Below are 25,968 nucleotides of genomic sequence, written 5' to 3' on the forward strand. Positions count from 1 at the left end.
TTCACATATGACAATACACATGTCTCAATGCCATTCTCCCAGAACGTCCCACCCTCACCTTCTCCCTCAGAGTCCATAAAATTGTTCCATGCATCTGTGTCTCTCATTCTGTCCCGCATATAGGGTTATCGTTACCATCTTTCAGATTCCATATATATGCATTAGTATACTGTATTGTTGTTTTTCTTTCTGGCTTACTTCACTCTGTATAATGGGCTCCAGTTTCATCCATCTCAGTAGAACCGGTTCAAATGTATTTTTTTTAATGGCTGAGTAATATTCCATTGTGTATATGTACCACAGCTTCCTTATCCATTCATCTGCTGATGGACATCTAGGTTGCTTCCATGTCCTGGCTATTGTAAACAGTGCTGCGATGAACATTGGGGTACACGCGTCTCTTTCAATTCTGGTTTCCTCGGTGTATATGCCCAGCAGTGGGATTGCTGGGTCATATGGCAGTTCTATTCCCAGTTTTTTAAGGAATCTCCACACTGTTCTCCATAGTGGCTGTACTAGTTTGCATTCCCACCAACAGTGTAAGAGGGTTCCCTTTTCTCCACACCCTCTCCAGCATTTATTGCTTGTAGACTTTTGGATAGCAGCCATTCTGACTGGTGTGAAATGATACCTCATTGTGGTTTTGATTTGCGTTTCTCTAATAATGAGTGATGTTGAGCATCTTTTCATGCAACACATAGTTTTTAATTGTCAAAAGCACACTTATATTAAGTACAACTTTGCATTTTGTTCACAAATTGTAACCTTTTAGTTTTATTCTTAGAAAATGCCTTAGCTATATTACTTATATGAAATTTGATGTCACAGATGTCTTGTATGAAATATTGTGTCGCTTTGTTTTATTGTTAGACTTCTGTGTGGTCTGTTGCATTTCTGAAAACTTCGCTAATCTAAAACATAGTGAAATTTTCGCACTTTCCTTCATTGAGAGTCTTATCTGTAAGTTTGTTTACTCCAGTGGAAATATCATTCATTATCCAAAGACTTAATATCCCCCAAATAGTTTGTTGTGAACTAGCTATGTCTCACACTTTTTAATTTTAGCTAACTGTTTAACCGTGTCATTGGAGTGCAATAGTAGCAGCCTATGTTCAAACATATGACTTAGAATTGTTTCAAATTCAGCAAATGCTACACATAGAATGAGCAGAAATAGGGACTGTATAATACTAGCATTTAGAGACATTGGGTCTGAGTTTACGTAAAACAAGTTTAATGGTCTTTGTGTGGATGTATATTCAAAGTATCTTAAGAACAGGTTAATCTTATTTTGTTTAATTTTTATTCTTTAACTTGCTGGCTAATATTTTTCCTTCATTTAAAAAAAAAGTCATTCTTTACATCCTTTCTAACTTAATTTGACCTATAAACTGTGAGACGCATTTACACTTGAGGAAAGTGAGGCTCAAAGATGCTTGACTAGTGGGTGAAGGAGTGGAACCAGAATTAGAATCCATGAATTCTGAATTCAAAGCCCAGCCTCTTTCCACTGGGTTATTTTATATTTTAAAATCATGCTTTTTCTTTAGCTTCTTGAATGTGATTTATTATGGAAGAAGCAACCTCATGCAGTTGACAGAGACTCAAACTAATACACGACTGGTAAACTACAGTCTGAGGCCAAATCAAGCCACTGCCTGTTTTTCTTGTAACGCAGCCAGCTCATTTATTGATTTTAGTCTAGGGCTATATTTGTGCTACAGTGACGAGTTGAGTAATTGTGACAATGACTGTCTCACCCATAATGCCTAAAATATTGACTGGCTGGCACCTGTCAGAAAAAGTTTGTTGACCTTTGGTCTGATATATATGAAGAGATCTGAATTCTCATATCATTAATAGCTGTCCTGTAGTCTAGTTTTAAACTTTGGTTAAATTGTTGATTTCACTGGTCCTGTTTCTTTAGCTATAAGATAGGAATAGGGAAATGTAATCTTTATGAAATTTTTTCAGCTCTGAAATTATACAATTAAAGTTGCAATCTGCTTTGTTTTAAAAATTCAGCATAAATAGATTGAGTCAAGAATGAAAACTATTTTATACCCTGTTCTTAAATCTTCAGAGTGACAAACTGGTTTAATGATTTCTTTTGTAGAAGTACTTCTGCAATGCTGAGTAGATTCATGCTCTGAAATTAAACCTAATTCTTTTGTACATGTTCTTTGCTTTTGTTTTTTTAACATCTTTTCATCCAAAGCCAAGAATTTAATCAGAAATAATTTAGTGTCCAAGGGATAAAAATAAATGAAAAAAGAGAAGAATGTTATTATAAGGTTATAATTTTGGTACTGTTAAATGAATGCTAGTTGCTTTACTTACTCTTCACTAATGAAGTTGCCTGCTATTTAAAATGTAGGATTTGAAATGCCTATTCTGTTTCAGAGATGGCATACTAACTTTGAAATTCTCTTTCAGTTTTGTGAATGAGAGTATCTAAGGAGATTTTCACTTTGCATTAAAAGATAGAAATTATTTTAATATATGCCAATTGCTTTTATTTCAATAATTCCTGTGTGTAAATGTGGACCTATGCTACAAGAGTAGATGAACAAGGATGGTCTCAAAGTGAGATCATTGGCACTAAATAGCATTTTTAGAGTCATTCTTTCTAACTAGACTCAATTGGCTGAAAGAGCCAATATTTTTGACTTGTAAGAAAATTTAATGTATAAGTGATCATCTTTGGAATTTTACTTAATCCTAAAAGTATACTATGGGCCCTTGATTTTTGTTTGGCAAAGATATGCAGTTCTTCAAGTATACTTTTCTTTTTTATTATAGGAATATGCAAGAAAAGCTCTTGATTTTCTCTGGGAGAAAAGACAGAGAAGTAGTAATTTAGTGGGTGTGACTATAAATATTCATACTGGAGACTGGGTACGAAAAGGTATGTAAGTTGGACTTTTCAAATTAGGCCTTCACATTCTAAAAATGGTTGGGAAATAAAGGATTTTTATTTGTTAAAATAGTCTTTATGACAGTATAAAGCCTAATTTCTCAGAAGATTGCTAGAATTTTAACAAATGTAGCCAGATTTTCTTCCTTGGTGCCAAATAATAGCACCCTTATTCCAGATGGCTTAATATCCTGTTTCATACCTTATAGCATTATAGATGAAACAATAGAACTAATTTCTTTGAGAACCAGAGGAACAGAATACCTTAACCATCTCACATTAAAGTGTAATTAAGTGGAAATCTATATTTAATAATACTATCACCAATCTTTTTTTTTTCCCCTACTGCCAGAAATTGTGTATAGCATGGTAACTAAGAGCATAGACCCCAGAGCCATATTTTTGGAATTCCAGTCATGTGATCTTGGGCAAATATTTAACCTTTGTGTTCCTCTGTATCTGTGAAAATGAAAATAATAGTACTTACTTCATAGAGTTATTATGATTTTGTTGTGTTGATTTTTGTTGTTTGTGTTTTTTAAATAATTTTTATTGGAGCAAAATTTTTATTGTATAGTTGATTTACAGTGTTGTGTTTCTGCAGTACAGCAGTCAGTTAGAGTTATTATGATTAAATGAGTTAATCTCGGGAAGATCCCCTGGAGTAGGAATAGCAACCCACATCAATATTCTTGCCTGGGAAATCCCATGGATGGAGGAGCCTGCCGAGCTACAGGCCATAGGGTCGCAAAGAGTCAGACACAACTGAGTGCAGACACACACACACACACACACAGCACAAGCACTTAGAACAGTGCCTGGCATATGCTGTGCTTACTGTGACATAAATGCTCACTAATGTGATTTTAATTCCTTTAATTAAAATTTTCACTTTTGGGAATCTAGCCTGAGGAAACAATATAAAAGGTAGAAAATCATTTGCTCCCAAAGATGTTTATCACATAAGATTATTTGTTCAGTTCAGTCGTTCAGTCGTGTCCGACTCTTTGCAACCCCATGAATCGCAGCATGCCAGGCCTCCCTGTCCATCACCAACTCCTGGAGTTTACCCAAACCCATGTCCATCGAGTTGGTGATGCCATCCAGCCATCTCATCCTCTGTCGTCCCCTTCTCCTCCTGCCCCCAATCCTTCCCAGCATTAGGGTCTTTTCCAATGAGTCAACTCTTCACATGAGGTGGCCAAAGTATTGGAGTTTCAGCTTCAACATCAGTCCTTCCAATGAACACCCAGGGCTGATCTCCTTTAGGATGGATTGACTGGATCTCCTTGCAGTCCAAGGGCCTCTCAAGAGTCTTCTCCAACACCACAGTTCAAAAGCATCAATTCTTCGGCACTCAGCCTTCCTCACCATCCAAGTCTCACATCCATACATGACCACTGGAAAAACCATAGCCTTGACTAGACGGACCTTTGTTGGCAAAGTAATGTCTCTGCTCTCAAATATGCTATCTAGGTTGGTCATAACCTTCCTTCCAAGGAGTAAGCGTCTTCTAATTGCATGGCTGCAGTCACCATCAGCAGTGATTTTGGAGCCCAAAAAAATAAAGTCAGCCACTGTTTCCACTGTTTCCCCATCTATTTCCCATGAAGTGATGGGACCAGATGCCATGCTCTTAGTTTTCTAAACATTGAGCTTTTAAGCCAACTTTTTCACTCTCCTCTTTAACTTTCATCAGAGACTTTTTAGTTCTTCTTCACTTTGTGCCATAAGGGTGGTGTCATCTGCATATCTGAGGTTATTGATATATCTCCCCGGATTCTTGGTTCCAGCTTGTGTTTCTTCCAGCCCAGCGTTTCTCATGATGTACTCTGCATAGAAGTTAAATAAGCAGGGTGACAATATACAGCCTTGACGGACTCCTTTTCCTATTTGGAACCAGTCTGTTGTTCCATGTCCAGTTCTAACTGTTGCTTCCTGACCTGCATACAGGTTTCTCAAGAGACAGGTCAGATGGTCTGGTATTCCCATCTCTTTCAGAATTTTCCACAGTTTATTGTAATCCACACAGTCAAAGGCTTTGGCATAGTCAATAAAGCAGAAATAGATGAACTGGAACTCTGGAACTCTCTTGTTTTTTCGATGATCCAGAGAATGTTGGCAATTTGATCTCTGAGTGCAGACACACACACACACACACAGAGCACAAGCACTTAGAACAGTGCCTGGCATATGCTGTGCTTACTGTGACGTAAATGCTCACTAATGTGATTTTAATTCCTTTAGTTAAAATTTTCACTTTTGGGAATCTAGCCTGAGGAAACAGTATAAAAGGTAGAAAATCATTTGTTCCCAAAGACGTTTATCACATAAAATTATTTGTAGTGGTGGAAAACTTGGAAACAGTCTAAGTGATCATTAGTAAAGAGTAGCATCAATGTTTGAGAATTATTTTACATCATTGTTGGAATAATAAGTTATTAAATTGAATTGGATCGGGACAAAACATATAACAATGTTTTATGAATAAACAGGATGTACAATCATATAAAAATATGATCTTTATAAGACAACCCTATAAAACAGGCATAAACAAATGGAAATACACTAGACTATTACTAATGAGATTTGTTTATCTTATTTATACATTTCTCTGTTTCTAAAGGCTTATGTATAAAATAAATAACTGCCTATATTTAAATAAATGAAATGATATAAATATTAATTTGAACATATTAAAATTATTGCCTCTATTCAGCATTGTCTGAAAATTTTCAAAGTATTATCTAAATGCTCGTTTCCTGAAACTGATCTGAATTCTGGCTCCAGAATTTTGCAGTTTCTTTTCTTAATTCACTCTCATCATTGGTCCATGCATGGCTCATTGTATTTAGTTCATTTTTAATAATATATTAAGTACTCACAGATAGACCGACCATCCATTATAAAGACAGCTGACTTGACAATATACTGATTCTGCTTATGGTCCTTGACTCTCCATACCTTTGTAATCTCATACCTCTGTAACCTCATACCTCTGTAATCCCATACCTCTGTAATCTCATATGTCTGCCTCTAACTGAAATACCCATCATCCTGATCTTGTATTGCTCAATCCCTTGCTTTCCTTTTATAAATTTTTATGCATCCATATGTATTCCTTAAGGTACATATTTTTGTTTTATTTTTAACTTATAAAAGGATATCGTGTCATTTGAGACCTTTTGAGACTTTTCACCTAAAACTATATTACTAAAATTCTTGCACATTGTTGCATGATGTAGTTCATTCTGTTTTGACTGCTGCATAATACTTTGTGTGAATAAACCATGGATTTATAAGCATTTAGGTTGTTTCTAGGAATTTACTCTTGTGAACCCTAGTGCTGTGAGTATTTTTGTGTTTCTCTGTTGTACATATATAAAAGTTTCTCTTGTCTATATATCTAGGTAGAATTTTTAGATCATACACTAAGTTAAAGTTCAATGATAGGAGATATGTCAGATTGTTTGCTAAAGTTGTTTCCACTTTACACCACTTTATACTTTCACCAGCAACATAGAAGAGATCCTGTGGATTAGCATCCTCTCCAGCACTTTGTATTGTCACACAAAGATTTTGCCAATCAGATGAGTGTATAGATGATTTCCCACGGTGACTCAATTTGTATTTCTTTGAGCACTGATGATGTTGAATATGTCTTCATATTTATTGGCTATGTGTTTCCTTTTTTAAAAAATGTGGATATTCTTACATTTTTGTCCATTTTCTACTGAGTTAATTCTTTTAAAGAATTAATATTGATACTTATATGATACTTATGATCTGTGTGGTACCTATCCTTTGAAATTTATTAAGGTTTTCTTTTTGGCCTAGAGCATGGTCAGCTTTCACTTGTGCTTAAGAAAAAAATATGTATTTTCTAATTGTTGGATATAGAGTTCTACATATGTCAATTTTTTCAGTGAATAATGTTGTGCAATTCTTGCTAATTTTGTTTGCTTGACATATTAAGGAAAGTTGATAAAATTTGACAATGATTGTGCACCTATTAGTATCTCCCTGTAGTTGTATTTTTGCTCTATATATTTTGTTGGCTGCATTAATTTAAAAGTGCTATCTCTTGATAGTTGAACCTTTCATCATTATGTAGTGATCATCTCTAATAATACTCTGTTAAAGTCTGTTTAGTCTGTTAGTAATACAGCTATGTCAGCTTTATTTTGCTTAGTATTTCCTTGATAGGTCTTTTTCTGCTCTTTTACTTTCAATCTTTGCAGATGCTCATGCTATAAGTGTTACTCCTGTAAAATTTATAGATTTAAAAAATCCTTTTGTCAGTCTTTGTCTTTTAATTGGTGAATTTAGTTCATTTATGTTTATTGGCATTTTAATATATTTGGATTTATTTATACTATCTTAATTTTTATTTCAGTGTGTCTCACCTTTTCTGTTTCCTTTTAATCCTTTTGTTTTTAATTGAAAGCTATATTTACCTCCTAGTGAGACATGAGCTTCAGCCTGCTCTGCCATTCTTTTGTCACCCTCTGTTCCAACCCTCATCCACTGTTAGTATCATTAGATATTTAGTTCTTTTTGGTTATGAATGTTTTCTCTTTTTTCTTTTAGTCTTAGTGCTGCCCCTCCTCCCTCTTTCATTAAAAGTATTCAACTCTAACGAGGTATTTTGTCACCTGTACTTTGTATATTTCTTGCAATATCTCTTAGTTTTGCCTTTCTTCTTGTATAAATATTTATCCCAACCGATTTTCAGTAGCTTTTAATAGCTTCTGAGGCCATAGATGCCCAACAGTAATTTTATTATGCTTTCATATTTGAGAAAGTTTGGCTGTAAATAATCTTGTGTTCAAGTTCTTTCTTTGAAAATACAACTCTGTTGCCTTCTTGTTGTTTAGTCGCTAAGTTGTGTCCAACTCTTTTGCAACCCCCTGGACTGTAGCCTACCAGGCTCCTCTGTCCCTAGGATTTCCCAGGCAAGAATACTGGAGTGGGTTGCCATTTCCTTCTCCAGTGGATTTTCTTGATCTAGGTATCAAATGCATGCCTCCTGCATTGGCAAGCGGGTTCCCTGAACCACCAGGGAAGCCATTGTCTTCTTAAATTTTTTTTAAAAAACCTGTTATTCTGATTTTTATGTTCTTATTTGTGATCTGTTTTTTTTTCCAGAAAATTAAGAAAATCAAAGCAGAGAAGTTTCTGAAAATGTAACAATAATTTTAGGTGTAGAATTTTCTTTATTTCTCCTTTTGGTATTCTATGGGCCCTTTCAATTTAAAATCTGTGTTTTTCATTGCTGAAAGTTGATTTTTTTTTTAAAGATATTTTATCTCTTTCATTTTTATCTCTTTTTGCAATGCCTGTTATTACATGTAGTCTTCTGGGTTTGCTGATTTGTTTCTCAGCTATATCCTAGATGCTGTGTATCCTATCCATTATGAAATTTTCTTATGTTTTTATTCCATAATTTCTTCTCAGTTAAAAATTTCTTCTTTTGTATTGCTAATCGCTTTCCTGTCTCTTTAGTGTGTTTATTAGACTAATTTTAAATCTTGGCTTGCCTGTTCTAATATTTTGTACCTCTGATAAACTCTTCCTCCAGTACTTTCTTCTTATTTTTAAAAAGTCATGCATCTTAAATGTTTTTGTTCTATAAGTTCATGTTGACTTGTCACCTACTTTGTGGGAAAGATTCCAATTCCTATCAGCCCCAGTTATCATAGGGATGGATTCTAAGAAGTTTTTAAAAATACCAGTGCCTGGACTCCTAGAGATCATGATTTGATTGGCCTGGAGTATACCCTGGATATAGGGATTTCTAAGATTATAATTGTAGTTATAGCTTAGATTTTCATTCATTAGCCTTAAGAGTTTGAAGGAGAAAAGGTTGGGAAGAGAGTATCTAAAATTAGTTCCTGTCTCTTTTTGTTCCTTACATAGGACTTCTGTGCTACCCTGATTTTATTCCTGAGGCTGCCTAGAGCGTATGTCTGAGTTGTAGTAGAGGGGGAGGAGACGTGGTATCTTAAGACAGTGGTAGGAGAGAAACCAGAGCAAAATTCCAGCAGGTTTTCTGCTGTTTGATCCTTCTATAGCTATGCCTGGCTGCCTTCTGCTCCAGAACTAAGTCCCTCCCCTCCTCATCCCCCACCAAGTTCATACAGTTTTCTTCTTGTTATTTTCTTTCTTTGACCTGTGATGATCTTGGAGGAAAAAGCCAGCCGTTATGCTAGCTTCAGCAATGAAACTGTAACCTCCAAACAGCAGCAGTGTTGTTTTCATATCTGTTATAACTAAAGATTGATGGCTAACTGATAAAGGATCCAGTAATTACATAATAATTGCATAATAATACCCTTTAGTGCTTCCTCTTTGAAATTCCTCATTATAAAATCAGCTTTAAAAAAATTCTTAAAACTAGTATCTCTGGCTTTTAAATAAGACTTCTGTAGCCAATTTTACAAAGCAAGAATTTTTTTTAAACATATAAACTATTATCAGTAAAGGAACCTATTAGGCATATAGTAGGGTTAATGTTTCTATAAATGTATAATTTTTACTTTTGACAGTTTCACATTTAGACTAATTTTTCATTCTTAGTCTGTTAGTACCTTATACTCTGTAAAGAATTTTTAAGACTTGTTTAATAAAAAACCACATTTATATGTATTTTCCATAGATAGTGGAGTTGGAGCAGGGATTGATTCGTATTATGAATATCTACTGAAAGCCTATGTCTTGCTTGGAGATGACAGCTTTCTGGAAAGATTTAATACAGTAAGTTGTTCCAATTTTGTATTAATTTTAGAGCCAATTTATAATTTGCCAGATTTTGATAGAAATTCAGTCATTTGAGTGATATTTTGAAAAATTATTTTAAAGTATATAGTAGTTTTTTGGTCAGTATTCCCTGATGTTGGACAGGGACAGGGTAAAAAGCTACATACATTTCAAAAACTGGTTTGCAAAGTAGTTTTTATTTTCATCTATCATCAGAAGTTTTCAAGATTTTCCAGTAAGTAATAAAATATGTAGATATGAGTTTTACCTAATCTTTTATACCAGGAAGAGAATTTATTGAAATTAATTACTAGTTCGCTTTCTCCTTTGTATTCTAATTCTTTTTGGAATAGTTAGGAAGTTTGACTTGGTCCTTGACCACACCAAGTATCGGGGTTTTGGAGACTTGAACAAACCAGTGAGTATTTGTTTCAAAAGCAGATCTATAAGTCTTTAAGTCTGGATCAGACTCATAGGCATATTTTTAGGGGTGAAGGAGGAGATTATTGAACCTAATTGGATTGCCTTTGTCTGTAATTAAATCAAACTGAAATTAATTAGAATAAACTCATCAACTGTGTCACCACATTCTTTTCAAAATAATTTACCATTTCTTTGCCCTCTCATGAGTTTACTCACGTTATTGTGGCATAATACAATATAGTGGTTAAAAGTATGGGAGCTGTCCTGTCTGGGTTTAAATCCTGGTTGTACCACTGGTTTTGTGATTTTGGGCAAGTAACTTAGATATTTTCCTCTATTCCTTATCCACAGAATGAGAATTATTTATTTAATTTTTTTCCCATACTATTTATTGGGAGGATTAATGAGCTAATACATATGAAATGATTAGAACAGTGCTTTAAGATCTAGCTGGTACTCAATAATAGTTAACAAATAATAGATGAGTTAGGGGAAGAACCTAGTAAAAGTCCTAATAAGTCATCAGTTGAATACTTTTAGAAACACTATTGCATATATCATTTATTAGATTATAACAAGATTTTCTTGAGGTGCATGAGGACAGATATTATTTTTTTTGTTGGTTTGTTATCATTCATTGACTCTGACAGGTCAACCTGTTGTTGTCAAGGCTGAGAAATGTCTAGGAGAAGATGAAAGAAGGGGAGAAGAATTTTTAAGACCATAAAAGACAGAGGTAGTGGACCATAAGAGTGGCAACACTGATGAGATGCATTAGTTTAGGTAACAATTCCTTAGTAAATTTATTCATATGTAAATTCAGGTTTCATTTCTTCACAGTGCTATTTAATGATATGCTGTATTTAGAACAGTACATCTTTTCTCATCGACTTTCATGAACACATATTGTGACCTTTTTTAGCACTATGATGCCATAATGAGATACATAAGCCAGCCACCTCTTCTACTTGATGTGCATATCCACAAGCCAATGCTGAATGCTCGGACTTGGATGGATGCTTTGCTTGCCTTTTTTCCAGGTTTGCAGGTAAAAAAAACCCAAAAAACTCATAATTCTCGTAATACTGAAGTAGAATGATTAAGTGTATTTGTGATCTCCAAAATTGAATTATCAAAACAGAGTCACACTCAAATTTGTATTAACCTGGATTTTTCTGTGTATGTTAATGATTGAAAATAACATCAACTCATGCTTTACTAGGTTATTTTGTTGTTATTGTTGGTTTTTAGGTCTTAAAGGGAGATATTAGACCTGCTATTGAAACTCATGAAATGTTATATCAGGTGATTAAAAAACACAATTTTCTGCCAGAGGTAAGCAGATCATCTTTGGAATTCTACTTCAATCTATAGATTAATAATTTAAAGGTAGAAAATGTCATTTTCAAGATTGGTTCTTCTTTATTTTTCCTAGTTAAATAGTTTATTTAATTAATATATTTTGGGTTTACACAGTATATGGTTTTCCTTTTCCTATGTATTAACAGAAGTCTAGTGTCTCTGGGGTCGCACAGAGTTGGACACGACTGAAGCGACTTAGCAGCAGCAGCAGTTTAGGATAATGCTGACGGTTTATTAATTTAATATTAAAAAATATTCCAGATTGGTATTTCTCAACCTTTTCTAATCCATACCATTGCATGTTGTCTCATTCTAGCTTTGACACATTCCTGCCAGCTAGGGAGACTTTTGTACTTTGCATTTTCTAAAGTGTATTTTATGAAAACTACATACATTGAATAGCCTTTGCTGATCACATGTGCTCCCTAGATATTTGGAAATGTTAGCTCTTCATGCTGTTTAAAAATTATTCTCCCTGGTGTTTATATGTTAATAGGAAATATTCTTGCTAGCTTGATACTGCAGGATTTTAATAGCATTCCTTTTGGCTTTCCAGAAATGTACCATAAAAATTTTCCAAATTTGTATATGACCGCACTCTCTGTGAGATAGCTAAGCATCTCACCAATACAGAAGGCTTCCTGAAGTGTTTGTTTCAAGCCACAGAGGATTTGAGATTCTTATTAAAAAGAAAAAAAAAAACAGAAAAAGAGTGCATATGCTAAAATAGAAATAGGACGGTGAGGGTCTTAATAATTAAGAGAAAAAAGTGGCGATAAGGAAAAAAGAAGAGAAAACAATTATGTAGGCCATCAGGTGACCTGTGTAGTAGCATTACTGAAGTCATAGTTTTTCCTAAGCTTCCTAATAGCCAAAGTGATCGTTTAAAAAAGCAATCCCATTTAATTGGTAAAAATAACAGCCTCACAAAAGTGAACTGTGATTTTAAGCAATGAAAATTTTCATTTCGTAGATTGTTATCAATATTTTAGCTATTTTTACTTGTCTGTGATCTAATTTACGTACTACAATATATTTTAGAACTATTTTCTTAAATCACACTTTTATGAATATTTGTATGTTGTTTTGTCTAGGCATTTACCACAGATTTCAGGGTACATTGGGCTCAACATCCTTTAAGGCCAGAATTTGCAGAAAGTACCTACTTCTTGTATAAAGTAAGCTAATTTAACTCTCTTTTGCCATTAGCCTTCATTCTCTGTTGGATAACTCACTATCTTAGAGTAATAGTATTGGGTTTTCAAAGTCCTTGTTTAATGTTATAATGGTTGGATATATCATGGTTCTTATTCATCTAGTTCATAGAGTATTGAAAGATGCAAGAATTGACATCTAAGCTTTATGCCTTTTCAAAACATTTGTTAAACATTGCGTTAAAGAGAAATTTTATATTCTAGAGCTGCCTTCTAAAGCATGTCTTTTGCCGTTTTTCAGCCAGGCAGCCCTCCTGGGCGTTAGAAATTTCATTTAAAGCCTAAGATGTGCAGTTGTGCTGCTTTCCAGTTGTATATTTAAGAAATTCATAAAGCAGATTCATGGCTTATTTTTAGAACTAGGCTCCATGTAACATGTATTCCAGTGCCTGATACAATGCCTGGCACCCTGTAGGTGCTCAATAAATATTTGATAAATGAATGGTTATATGGTACTATATAAGCTATGTATATGTATACATATATTCTCCTTTTTAATAGGCTACAGGAGATCCTTACTACCTTGAAGTAGGGAAAACACTTATTGAAAATTTAAATAAATATGCTAGAGTGCCTTGCGGATTTGCTGCCATGAAGGATGTTCGTACTGGAAGTCATGAGGACAGGTAAAACAATTCCTAACCTCCCCTTTCCTCAGGGTAACTCTGAAACAACACAAAATACGATTCTTAGTCAGCTTTCAGATAAGCTTAATGCTCTTACAAGGGTATTTGAAGATGTAAATCTTAGTTCATTGTGCTTTTTTTTAAATTCTCTTAAATAGGCTTATTTTAAATTGTTTGAAAGTTTGTATCTTTGCCATAGTGACTGGCATATAGTAAGTGCTCAAATGATTTTTAAATAGATGAATAAATTATTGTTAAACATCAGAACCTTGGTCTTTGGGGTATTAGGAAAGTTGGAATTTTCTTCTTTGTTAATAGTTTTTCCTATTATGTAAAATGTTAGAAATCATCAAGGTGATGATATATGATCTGGATGATGATTCCTGTTCAGTCAAAAGCAGTGTGGTGGTTACTGTGTATATTCTTATTCTGTTGTTGATTTGGAGGGCTGTGGAGGATTGTTGGCAGGTCATATTTTATTGGATACTGGATAGATGTAGATGACGTGGAGCATTCAAGATACAAAAAGCATGCTTTGGTTAATGTGAAAGTCACTAAAATTCCAGTTATTCCAGGATCATTCGATTTGGTTGCTTTAACTGTTCAGAACATAGCAACACATGTCTACATGAACATTACAATTTGTTCATTTGGTTAGCAAATGTTCATTCCACAAATATTTACTAAAATGTCTAATGTGCCAGAGTTATACTAGTTTTTGAAGATCACAGATAAAAAGACATGTCCTTTCTATCTTTGAATCACTGGGGTAGGCAGATAAACAGGCTTTAAAGTATTGTATTTGTGCTATGGATCATATCAAAGGGATGTGAAATGCAGAGTGGGATGTGATATTCACTTAAAAGTTTCTAGAGCATCTTGTGTCCTGAAGGATCAGGACTAGAAAAAGGAAAGTGGTAAAAGGAGTTTCCAGCAGAGGAACTAGGGACAGGGGAAACACAACACTCACAGAGCTGTCCCTCAGTCCTTCTCTCAGAGTGTTCAGGTGATAGTTGATTAGACTTGAGGTCTCCTTCCTTGACTACAGCTGATAAGAAATGGATAGGTTTCTGGAAGCAGGCATACAGAAAACAGCAAGAAATGAAAGCAGATGGCTCGTGTATTTCTGTGTAACATTTATTGGCTGCTTCCTACATTCCACGCTCTCTTCTAATTAAGCACTTTCTATGTTTAATTCCTTTGATCCTTACAACAGCCCTCTGAAGTATAATTTCTGTTATGATCTTCATTTTATAGATGAAGAAACCAAGGCACAGAGAGATTAGGAAACTTGTCCGAGGTCGCAGAATTAGTTAGATTAATTCTAATCAAGGCAGATAGGCTTTTGACTATATGCTATGCTGGCAACTCATTGAAGGAACAGTAATTAGCTGTCTACTGTATACCAGATGCTTCTCTTAGGTAAGAGGATGAAAAGATCTATTAGAATTAGTCGCTGCCCTCCTGTGACTTGTAGTAAGTGAGGAAGGTGGGTACAAAAGAATCACAAGTTGCTCAGTTGTGTCCAACTCTATGTAAACCTATGTAGCCTACCAGGCTCCTCTCCATGGGGTTTCCCAGTGGGTTGCCATTTCCTCCTCCAGGGGATCTTCCTGGCCCAGAGGTCAAACCCACATCTCCTGCTAGTCTCCTGTGTTGCAGGCAGATTCTATACTGCTGAGCCCCAGGAAGCCTGATGTGTGCTAGAGTAGAAACAAAAGTAGCAGGTGGAGGAATTACAGAGGAAGATGTGATTTACTATATCTAGAGAGTTCCATTTTTTCTAAATTTAGCATCCTTTTTTTTCTCCTGCTGAATATTCCTTACATTTATGGATCTCTTATTGTTGCCTTTGTCCCATTCTGACTGTATTCCAGTATATAGAGTGTCTCTTAAAATGTCATGTCCAGAAGTAACAGTACTTGAGGTGTGCTTGACCCGCAGCACTGTTAACCATCTGGGTTCAGCCACAGGATGGGTCATTTTCTGAGGGGCTGATGGGCTTCCTCCCTCTGTCCACTGTTCCGCATGGTAGCATTGTATCTCTTGGATGCATTCGGTCCAACAAAAGGTTGAGAACTACTAATCTTCGTCATACCATGTTAGTAGATGTGCTTTAGATTTTCTCAGCAGCTTTATTATGTTCAACACACAGTGAACTTGTGGCCAGTTGACCTCAGATACTTAACAATGACTTACTGACAAATGGGTGTTCTCTATTCTGCTCTTAAGAAACTGATTTTTTTTTTTTAGCTAAACGACTGTTTTCAGTGATTTGGGGTTTAGATAAGTATGCTGTAAAAATTTCCAGCTAATACTCTGCATTTGGTTGCTTATTCCTCTACAGATCTACCTTATTTTCTGGCTCACCTATGTCTCCCCTCCCTGTTCCCCCTCCCAGTTTTCAAAATAGAAATATCTGTATCTTTCTAATAATTATCACTTAAAGAATTTAAATGGCAAAAAAGAATATGAAAATTTTCCTGCAATACTTTCCCTACTTGCCATCCTAAGTTTATCACTGTTGGCAGTTTTATAAACAGTCTTCCAGACAATTTTAATGGCTGTGTATTTGCATTTATGTATATAGTTATGATTTTTAAGTACAAAATAGATTATGTGATACAATACTCAAACAAGCTAGCTTTACCCAGCTCATACTGCAGTGATCTTACCATGTCTATTCTTTTCTGAGCATTTACAAATCATCTGTTTCATAATCATCTGTGGAATTTGCCAAAAATCAACATCTTGCCATATATACACTATCATATGTAAAATAGATAGTGGGAAGTTGCTAAATAACACAGGGAGCCTAGCCCTGTGCTCTATGATGACCTAGAGGGATGAGATGGCGGGTGGGGAGGGAAAGGAGGGATATATATATATATAATTATGACTGATTCACATTGTTTTATGGCAGAAACCAACACAAAATTGTAATTTCCCACCAATTAAAAAATAAATAAAATTTTTAAAAATCAACAGCTTGCACATTAGTTTACAGTTCTCAAACTAGCATTTGCTCATGATAGTAACTATCAGCCCTTCAGAAAAAGTTAAATTACCATAAGTGTATTGCAGGTTGACAGGGAAGTATTTTATCTATTCTATAATGATTAACATCCAAAATGTTCAAAAAAGTTTTGAAACATTATAGGTGAGTTGTTCTAAAATAAAACATCATTTATGTATGGGAAAAATTATGATAGTTCTATTTTTGAGCTCATGTGCATGCCAACTGCTATGCTAAATGGTTGACATTGTAGAATCTCATTTAGTTTTTACACCACTATTAAGCATGTATTATGTGCTTTCAGAAGAAACTGGAGCTCATGGTCCTTATGTAGTATCCCCTTGGTGTCATAGCTAGCCATTGGAAGGTCTTTTCTATTTTGAAAGCCCCAGATCCTTACCACTATGTCCAGCTTCCTCTCCATTTCATTCTTTCGTAATGCTGTTTAAACTTGCATTTGAAAACACTTATTGAGTGCCTACTGTATGCCAGGAATTGTGCTTGCCCAGATTTATGAAACTGTGCAGCCTGTCTAGTAACTGCTAAAAGCTCAAATGCTTTGTAATGTAGCACGTTTACTTAAATTCCTTGTTACTGTAACTCCATATGACTCCATATGCTCTCTTTCTACCATTTTTTATTAAAGCTTTTCTTTAAAATGTTTATTAAAACATTATAACATTAATCATTTGTAAAGTCACATGGTTTTAATTCCCTTTATTCATATTCCCTTCTTGAGAAGTAGTTCAGTATTTACAAAGTTATGATCATAGTCCATATGATTTTGTGTTGTACTTTTTTCATGTAACTTTTCATAAATGATTTCTTTTAAAGCCTTCTTGTTTATCACTTAAATGGCTATGTAATGAGCTGCATCAAAATTGCATTACTTTATCCAGTTCAGTGAATGTTAATTGAAGATTCCTATAAGGTTCTCAGTAGTAAAGTTCATCTGCATTACCTCCCTGATGTTGGTTCTCTGTAGAAGAAATGCCAAACTCTTTTCTCAGAAGGCCCATAGGAAAATCTTGTCTGCATTATTGACAAGATTTAGTGGACTTGTGTGGTAGGCAGCCCCTCTGGTCTTTTTTACTTCCTTGGAATACACCTGGAGTCAAGGCTGTTACCACTGGGGAATAGATATGTTCTGTAGTTCTTTGGATGTCTGTACTGGTGTAGACAGGCTTATCGACCTTGATTCTGCAACTTTCAGATAGCTGGCATTTGGATATTTTTACATACTTAGATTTGTCTGTAACCTTTTATTTTAGAATGGATTCCTTCTTCTTGGCGGAAATGTTTAAATATCTTTACCTGTTATTCGCGGATAAAGAAGACATTATTTTTGACATAGAAGATTACATTTTTACAACAGAAGCTCATCTGTTACCTCTTTGGCTCTCTACTACAAATCAAAGAGTCTCTAAGAAGAACACAGTAGGTTATGTTTTTGAATTAAATATCTCGTTCTCTTTTTCACTCCTATCTGTTTGTTTTGTTTTTCTAAGTGAAAAGTAATCCATGACTGCAATTCAATAAATATAGTGTGGCTGAAGAAGTACCTTCGATATTTTCTTATATTGCATCCTGTGTATACTTAGATTCCACTTAAGGTTTCCTTTGCACAAACTATAATATTAAGTAAAATAATTATTTGTACTTAACATTGTTTTCTCTTTTTAGACCTCAGAATATACAGAACTGGATGACAGTAACTTTGACTGGACTTGTCCAAACACTCAGATCCTCTTCCCTAACGATCCACTATATGCCCAGAGCATCCGTGAACCCTTGAAAAATGTGGTGGACAAGAGCTGTCCTAGAGGCATCATCAGAGTGTAAGATGTCTTACTTTATATTTATTAGTACCAAAATTAATTCTTAGTAAATGACAGAGAATGTAAGGAGTAACCAAGAATACATTCACTTAGAACCAAAATATTGAGGAGGTATGTACGTTAACAGATTAAAATTAAAATTATTGGTGAATAAAGTTAGATAGCAAAGTTTATTCAGCAGTAATGTCTTTATTATTATGGAAATTTCTGTATATCTTTTGATTAATGAACCAAGTAATTTTGGCAGCATATAATAGTTTGTAACTTCCACAGCACATTTTTACACAGGATAGTTTCATCAAATATTTCCACATCTTGTTTACGTAGAAAATATTTTTCCTTTTATCTGTAGTTTCCGTATAAGAAAAATACAGTGTTTTGATTTGATTTTTTGATGAGATACTTATTCTTGGTTGCTGGAACAAAAGTTTTTACCTTAATGAGTTCGTTTGCTTCTAAATAGTTAATTAGAAAAGCTATTACTAGAAAATTTAAGTGAATGTTATTCAGTGATATAAGCATTGTTTTGCTTTTCAAATATTGAGAGAAATGTCTGGGTTTTTTTTGAATGAGAAATAAATAGTAATAAATCCCCAAGCCAAGCTGTTCTGTACCTTCAGATGGTTTCAATGCTGTTAATACTGCCATACAGATAATATACAAGCTTTTGATAACTGTAAAATATATTTGAAAGCTATAACACGTATTAAAAACCTAAGTTGTATGTAGGTAAATAACTATTTATATTTATTCCATTTTTCACTAGTTTAAAACTGGCAATTCTGCAAATATCTAACATTATTTTTATTTTGCCTTATGTTTTTTTCCCAATTCTGATTTGTAGTTTTTTAAGCCTTGCCTATAATTACTTTTAGCAGAGAGGAGAGTATGAGGAGTGGAGCTAAACCCCCTCTGAGAGCCAGAGATTTCATGGCCACTAACCCTGAGCATTTAGAAATCTTGAAGAAGATGGGGGTGAGTTTGATTCACCTCAAAGATGGGAGAGTCCAGTTGGTTCAACATGCAATCCAAGTAAGACATTGCTGCACTAATTAGCTACGGTCTCTGTCCTGTTTGGTCTCACTAGCTTTAATAACATAATGACATTTGGCTTATTAAAAACCATGAATGTATGGTTTAAAGTTCAGTTCAGCTGCTCAGTCGTGTCCGACTCTGCGAGTTTAAAATTAGAGGATCAGAATTTTAGTACTTGGAAGTATCTTGGAAAGCCATCTAATTCAACCTGATTTATACTATAAATCAGTTAAATCACAAATAGGTTGCTGGTTTGCTTGTGTTGATAAAGTCAAACACCAACTCAAATCTAAATTTTCTGTTTCTCAGTCTCTTGTCTTTCCACTATTTAGGACGTAGTCTTAAAAGCTAATAATTAGTTTTAATATTTATATCTCTATTTTATACTGTTTTAGTTTCCAAGGAGTATTAAATATTTCATTCATTAATCAAAATTTGCATTTATTTATCTATGCCTAGGCAACATAACACATGTCTTTGGGAAATTTTTATTGATTTTTGATTTAAAAGTTTTCATAACCTGAGATCTTTAAATTATCCACCTTATTCCTACCTTAATTCTGAGAAAAGTACAATTTGAGAAATAATTTCAACAAAGTAGAATCATATTCAGATATCCCTTAATCTCCAATTCAACCTTCTCACAACCTCATCTTCCCCTCGGGTTTCTGTCTCATCTCTATTCTTGCCACATCCATCCTTCTTAAAGAATCTTCTGTCTGCTTCCTTATGTTTCTCTCGTCCCAGCAGAGGGAATGACATCTCTAATGACACTGCTTTCACTGGGGTCACCAGTGACATAGTTGCCAGCTAGTGGCCCCTTCATCCTCGTATAATTGAACTTTCATGTAACTATTGACTGGTCGCTTTTTAGAACATACCCCTTTCTTGTCTTCCAGGGCATCCCAACATCTTTCCAAATACTCTGTTCAGTATCTTGTAGATTCCTTTGCAACTGTTCTTTGTTGGCACAGCCACTCAGTGTAGGCACTGTCAAAGAATCTGGACTGTATTTTTTTCTTTCTGTACTCTTCTTCAATAGTATCATCTATTTCTACAAGCTCCCCCATCATCTTTGTACATGTGATTTCTTAGAGATATGTGTATGCGTGTGTGCTCAGTCGTGTCCAACTCTTTGCGACCCCATGGACTATATCCCACCAGGCTCCTCTGTCCATGGGATTTCTCAGGCAAGAATACTGGAGTGGGTTGCTACTTCTTTCTTCAGTGGATCATCTGTATGTAATCCTGAGTGTGAACTTTACTTCTTAAACCCAACTTTAATCTACCTGTCATACATTTTTGCATCTCAGATCTCAGTCTGTCCAAACCTGAACTAATTCTCTCTCCCTGCTTCCACCACAGTCTGTCTTTCTCTGCCTTTTTGTTCTCCATCTTAGTCAGCCCTGCCATTATTCTCTAAGTCACCAAAACTAGAAATCTCAGGATAGGCTTGAATTTCTGTTTGCCAGCTCCTCTCTGTTCTCCTCTATCTTCTATATCCTATGAAGTTCCGTTGACTTTTTCTGTGAAGTGTTAGGAATTCATCTTTTTCCTACTACGGTCAGGCACTCTTCAACTTTTCCTCTATTAAGATGCAGTTTGAATCATTCCAAATATTTCCCAGATACACACTGACAAAATCAGTCATTCATTCCCTTGTCTATGTTCCTAGTCTGCTTTCCCTCTTGAGAAAATTTATTGTAGCTAATTTTACATCTCTTCTCTAGATACAAACTTCTTAAAGTAAAAGACTATGTCCCCAGTGCCTAGTCAAGTTCTAGGAGGTAATAGGTGACTGATACTTATGCCTTGAATATAATCTGGTTGTTAGGTCATAATTTCAAAGAAGGGGAGTATAGGTCAGGTATGAAATTTATTTCTTAAAAGGACAACCAGGGGAGAAAACAAGCAAAGTGAGCATTTGAGCCTTTGGTGGAAGTCCAGTTCTCAGTTTGTACCAAAAGTGGTTTATAAAACAGTGAAATAGACATGAATAAAAATTTCAGATGTTATATTCAGAAAATATTTCCAGAAGCAATATTTTTGAGAAGAAATAAGGACATAAATATAATATTTGGTAGAGACCAAAACTGAAAGGAGAAATTTTGGAGTAGAAGGCTATATTTGCAGAAGTATTTAAAAAATAAAAAAGTTGAGTTTCCAAAAAGGATAAAATTAATCTTGTTTCTTTCCTAGGCTGCTAGTTCGATTGATGCGGAAGATGGGTTGAGGTTTATGCAGGAGATGATTGAATTGTCAAGTCAGCAACAAAAAGAACAGCAGCTCCCTCCACGAGCTGTACAAATTGTTTCCCACCCATTTTTTGGCCGGGTGGTATTAACTGCTGGTCCAGCACAGTTTGGGCCAGACCTGTCTAAACATAAAGAGGTGTGTGCACTTATAATATTGTTGAGGTTGAACTTGGATGGTACTTAAGTGTTGTTAATTTCTTAATCTCTTTTCTAATTCAGTACTTTTAACTTACTTAAAACACCTAAATATTTAATCTTTCAGATTAAAGGAGATTAAATTTAAAAGCATATCTTGAAAATATTGAGTCATAATTTATGTTTGCAATATGGTTATAGAATTTTACTTAAAATGTTGTTCAGATACTGTTCTCTTAATTCAAAGCCTTTAACTTATCTAAAAATGGTTTTCAAGCTTTTAAACTACTAGAACCTTTCTTTGAAAAAAAATCTAACTCAGAGGCTTAATGTAGAGAACAGCTAAAGCAAAAGTGCTCTGGACAAGTGGCTGTGAAGCGCATCAGATGCTGAGGTTCCACTAAGCAAACTTGGAAGACCACTAAGCTAGTTTATCCTGTTAGTTTAGTTTAATATAGGAAACAAAGCTCACAAGTTCAGTTATCTGACTGATTGGTAGCAAAGCTAGCTAGCTACTAGACCAGAACCCAAGTATCCTGATCATCTAAAACCAATGGTCTTTGAACTCTATTACCGCTAATTTAAACTTTTTCTAGTATATACTTTAAAGCTGTGTAGGTTTATAGTTGGTTGACTTGTTCAACAGCTCTTATTCTAGGCAACATTTTAGATTTTTGCTGTATGTCATGTTTATAAAAACCAGTGAAGATTTATGCCCTCTTGAAATTTACATTCTAAGAGTGAGAAGGATCTTAAAACATCTTTACACTCACATCTTGAAAATCAGTTCTCTGGTAGATTTAATTTTTCTAGGAAGAAGAATTGCTTGCAGATTTATGTACACTAATCCATTTTTTCAGCCTCTTTCAAAAGTTTTTCTGGTTACCAGTGATGGTTTAAAAATGATTCCCAGCTGTTGAAGTATGGGTTTGGGTATGTAGTGAGTCTGCCAACAGGCTCCAACTTTACCACTTTCTAACATCGTAACCTTGAGCAAATTATGAAAGCTGAATCTCGGTTCCCCATATGTAAAATGTATATGTTATCTGTATTTAACTCAGAGTCATTATAAAGATCAGGTTGAGTGATTTATGTAAAAATGCTTTTATAAACTGCAAAGTACAGTAATATTGGTTGGGGACTATGACATGCAAAATGTTGAAAGCAAAAATTTATGCTAAATGTGTATTGGATATGTTATCATTAGAAGAGAAATAAGATCTCCTTAAAGCTCTAGATATTTGAATTTTAATGACATGGTAGTGATTTGAGAAGATAAAAGTTATTCAAGTAACTTTTTATTTCTGACAGACAAGAGGATTTGTTGCAAGCAGTAAACCATACAATGGTTGTTCAGAGCTTACTAACCCTGAAGCAGTGATGGGAAAAATTGCTTTGATACAAAGAGGGCAGTGCATGTTTGCAGAAAAGGCACGCAACATACAGAATGCCGGAGCCATTGGTGGCATTGTTATTGGTAAGTAATCCTCCATGTCACTGTATTAATAACTAAAACATCATTTTTAGGGTTTTTCGTTTCGTTTTCCAAAATTTTATCAGAGTTTGTCATATTGTTTTTACTTCACTAGCCAGCATATTGGATAGGTAATTCAATGACTCTCTTAATAATTTGTGTATGTCTCATACCTTATTTGAACATCTAAATCTGAGTTTCTGTATATTAATGCCAATAAAAGTACTTGGGTCAGATGTGAAGGTGCAGCAGGAGTGATGGTAAAAACACCTGATACCATGGATCAGAAAATGTGCCCATGAGATCCCCCTAGGGGCAAGAATTATACCTGCCACCTCCAGTAGAAAGTCACTGAACATATCCATTCCTCCACACAGATGCAAGCTTTGGAGTCAGGTGCATGGGGTGCAGTTCCTGGCTCCTCCACAGAATCATGCTGTCACTTTGGCCCACCCTTAGATTGTTTACCTGTTTATTCAGTAGAATTTTCTTTAGTTCCAGTGAAAATGGTAATAAACATCTTTTAGGTGGTTGTGAGGTTTAAAGATAATGTAAATAAAATTTCCTAAAATTACTGATATGGGTAAAAACAAAATAGTAGGATTTATTTCATTGAAAAAATACTTGCTATTCCTTTTGCTTATCCTATATGGGCACTACAGTGTTGATTTAATGAATGCATGAATTTCATTAGTTAACTATTAACATTAGGAGAAGTTCTGCTTAATAACTTAAATTAGTGGCTAGAGAACTTTAGCCTGTAAGCCAAGTTTGGCTCACTGCTTTTTTTTCCTAAGTAAAAGTTCTATTAGAACACAGCTCCTCGATTTACCTGTCTTCTATAACTGCTTTCAAGTACAGTGCTGGAGTTGAGTGGTGGTAACAGTAACAAAGCCTAAAATATTCTCTATCTGACTAGTTACAGAAAGAGGATGCTGATGCCTGACTTAAATCACCTCTTAATCCTTGGTTATTTTCCACTCTGAGATTACTTTTATTAAAGAATTTAATAGCTTGCCACTACTATTATTTTAAACATCTTACTGAGTTTTAAAAAATATGGAAAAATAAAGTTGGGAACATATGTGGAATATTTTAGATTTTCCCCACTTTTTGGTAAAGTCTAATTTTTGTGGTATTCTATACACTGCAAGGAGAAGGCAATGGCACCCCACTCCAGTACTCTTGCCTGGAAAATCCCATGGACAGAGGAGCCTGGTAGGCTACAGTCCATGAGGTCGCTAAGAGTCGGACAGGACTTCACTTTCACTTTCACTTTTCCCTTTCATGCACTGGAGAAAGAAATGGCAACCCACTCCAGTATTCTTGCCTGGAGAATCCTAGGGACGGCGGAGCCTGGTGAGCTGCCGTCTATGGGGTCGCACAGAGTCGGACACGACTGAAGCGACTTAGCATAGCATAGCATAGCATACACTACAAGGTTTGTCAAATCAAATGCTTTCATTAGTAGCTATTAGTTACAGAATGCTATCTTGAGATCTGTAAGTAAATAATTAAAAGGGAATGGTCCTTAATTTTTAAAAAATTAATGTCTAAGTGGAAACTTTCTTATGTTGTAACTCCTTTCCCGGAAGTTTTTTTTTGTTTGTTTCTGGTGAAGCATTTTGTTTACTTTCTAATGGTTTTCAGTTCAGTTCAGTTGCTCAGTTCTGTCCGACTCTTTGCAACCCCATGGACTGCAACACACCAGGCTTCCCTGTCCTTAACCATCTCCTGGAGCTTGCTCAAATTCATGTCCATCCAGTTGGTGATGCCATCCAACCATCTCATCCTCTGTTGTCTCCTTCTCCTCCTACCTTCAATCTTTCCCAGCATCAGGCTCTTTTCCAATGAGTCAGTTCTTTGCATCAGGTGGCCAGAGTATTGGAGTTTCAGCTTCAGCATCAGTCCTTCATATGAATATTCAGGACTGATTTCCTTCAGGATTGACTGCTTTGATCTCCTTGCTGTCCAAGGAACTCTCAAGAGTCTTCTCCAACACCACAGTTCAGAAGCATCAATTCTTCAGCACTCAGCTTTCTTTATGGTCCAACTCGCACATCACTACTGAAAAAACCAAGTCCCATATGTGACTACTGGAAAAACCATAGCTTTGACTCTGTGGACCTTTGTCAGGAAAGTAATGTCTCTGCTTTTTAATATGCTGGCTAGATTTGTCATAGCTTTCCTTCCAAGGAGCAAGTGTCTTTTAATTTCCTGGCTGTGGTCACCATCTACAGTGGTTTTAATTGTATATAAATGAACAAATTAGGACTTGGTTGTTTTTTATCCTAAATACCAGAACTATAGATTATCTTAGAAATCATTTGCCTACAAGAGACAGTTTATTTAGCTGGCGTAAGGGAGGTTTGTTTACTATATGGAAATGGATTATTTTTGTTGAATTCAAGAGTAAGAAATACAACTGAGTGCTCTAAGGAGTTAGAAGCGGAAACTAAAAAATCATCAGGAACCATGACGGCTAGCATTTTTCTTGTCTCTGTCTCTATCTGTGGGCCCTCCTGGACTCTTTTCTGCAGCTCTTTGCTATTCTGCTTCATTCTGCAGTTTCTCACCTGCCTGCTCTCTCTTTACCTAGCAGTTCCAAAATGGCCTTTCCAAAATTGCAACCTAAGCCATCAGTCTGTGTCACTTAACTGGACTTCTACCCACTGCTAACCGAAAGTCTTTCTTTTTTGAAAGTGTGCCACTTTCAAATCTCCCCGAGTCACTGAGGGTCAGGTAGCCATTCTTTGTCTGGTCAGTTGTTGTTGAAGGGGGTGATTCTGCATGGTATTCTCCACTTAGCAGGGCCTGTCCATGCAAGCTCTCTTGAGAGGTGACAGACAGGTTCTCCAGGGAGACTGGCATGCGAGATTAGGAGTGGACATAACTGACATCTCCAGTAGAATAG

The 25,968-nt window shown here is 35.3% G+C and overlaps 1 protein-coding gene across 5 annotated transcripts in view; it reads left to right on the top strand.

Moving 5' to 3' along the window:
- The window catches only part of EDEM3 (ER degradation enhancing alpha-mannosidase like protein 3), a 71,792-nt gene that overhangs the window by 34,400 nt on the left and 11,424 nt on the right, over positions 1-25,968 (top strand). For 2 of the 5 annotated variants that reach the window (XM_081486147.1, XM_081486149.1), the window contains exons 8-18: positions 2,803-2,908; positions 9,576-9,673; positions 11,022-11,147; positions 11,351-11,434; positions 12,556-12,639; positions 13,177-13,301; positions 17,589-17,754; positions 18,001-18,155; positions 19,034-19,187; positions 21,390-21,581; positions 22,892-23,057. In XM_081486147.1, the coding sequence (XP_081342273.1) occupies positions 2,803-2,908; positions 9,576-9,673; positions 11,022-11,147; positions 11,351-11,434; positions 12,556-12,639; positions 13,177-13,301; positions 17,589-17,754; positions 18,001-18,155; positions 19,034-19,187; positions 21,390-21,581; positions 22,892-23,057 (1,456 nt within the window). Of the gene's footprint in view, positions 1-2,802; positions 2,909-9,575; positions 9,674-11,021; positions 11,148-11,350; positions 11,435-12,555; positions 12,640-13,176; positions 13,302-17,588; positions 17,755-18,000; positions 18,156-19,030; positions 19,188-21,389; positions 21,582-22,891; positions 23,058-25,968 lie in introns of all 5 variants that reach the window. The other 3 variants (XM_081486148.1, XM_081486150.1, XM_081486151.1) reach the window with 3 other exon arrangements.

The sequence above is a fragment of the Giraffa tippelskirchi genome, chromosome 5 (assembly GCF_054371585.1).
Source record: "Giraffa tippelskirchi isolate mGirTip1 chromosome 5, T2T-mGirTip1v1.2.pri, whole genome shotgun sequence".
Lineage (NCBI taxonomy): Eukaryota > Metazoa > Chordata > Mammalia > Artiodactyla > Giraffidae > Giraffa > Giraffa tippelskirchi.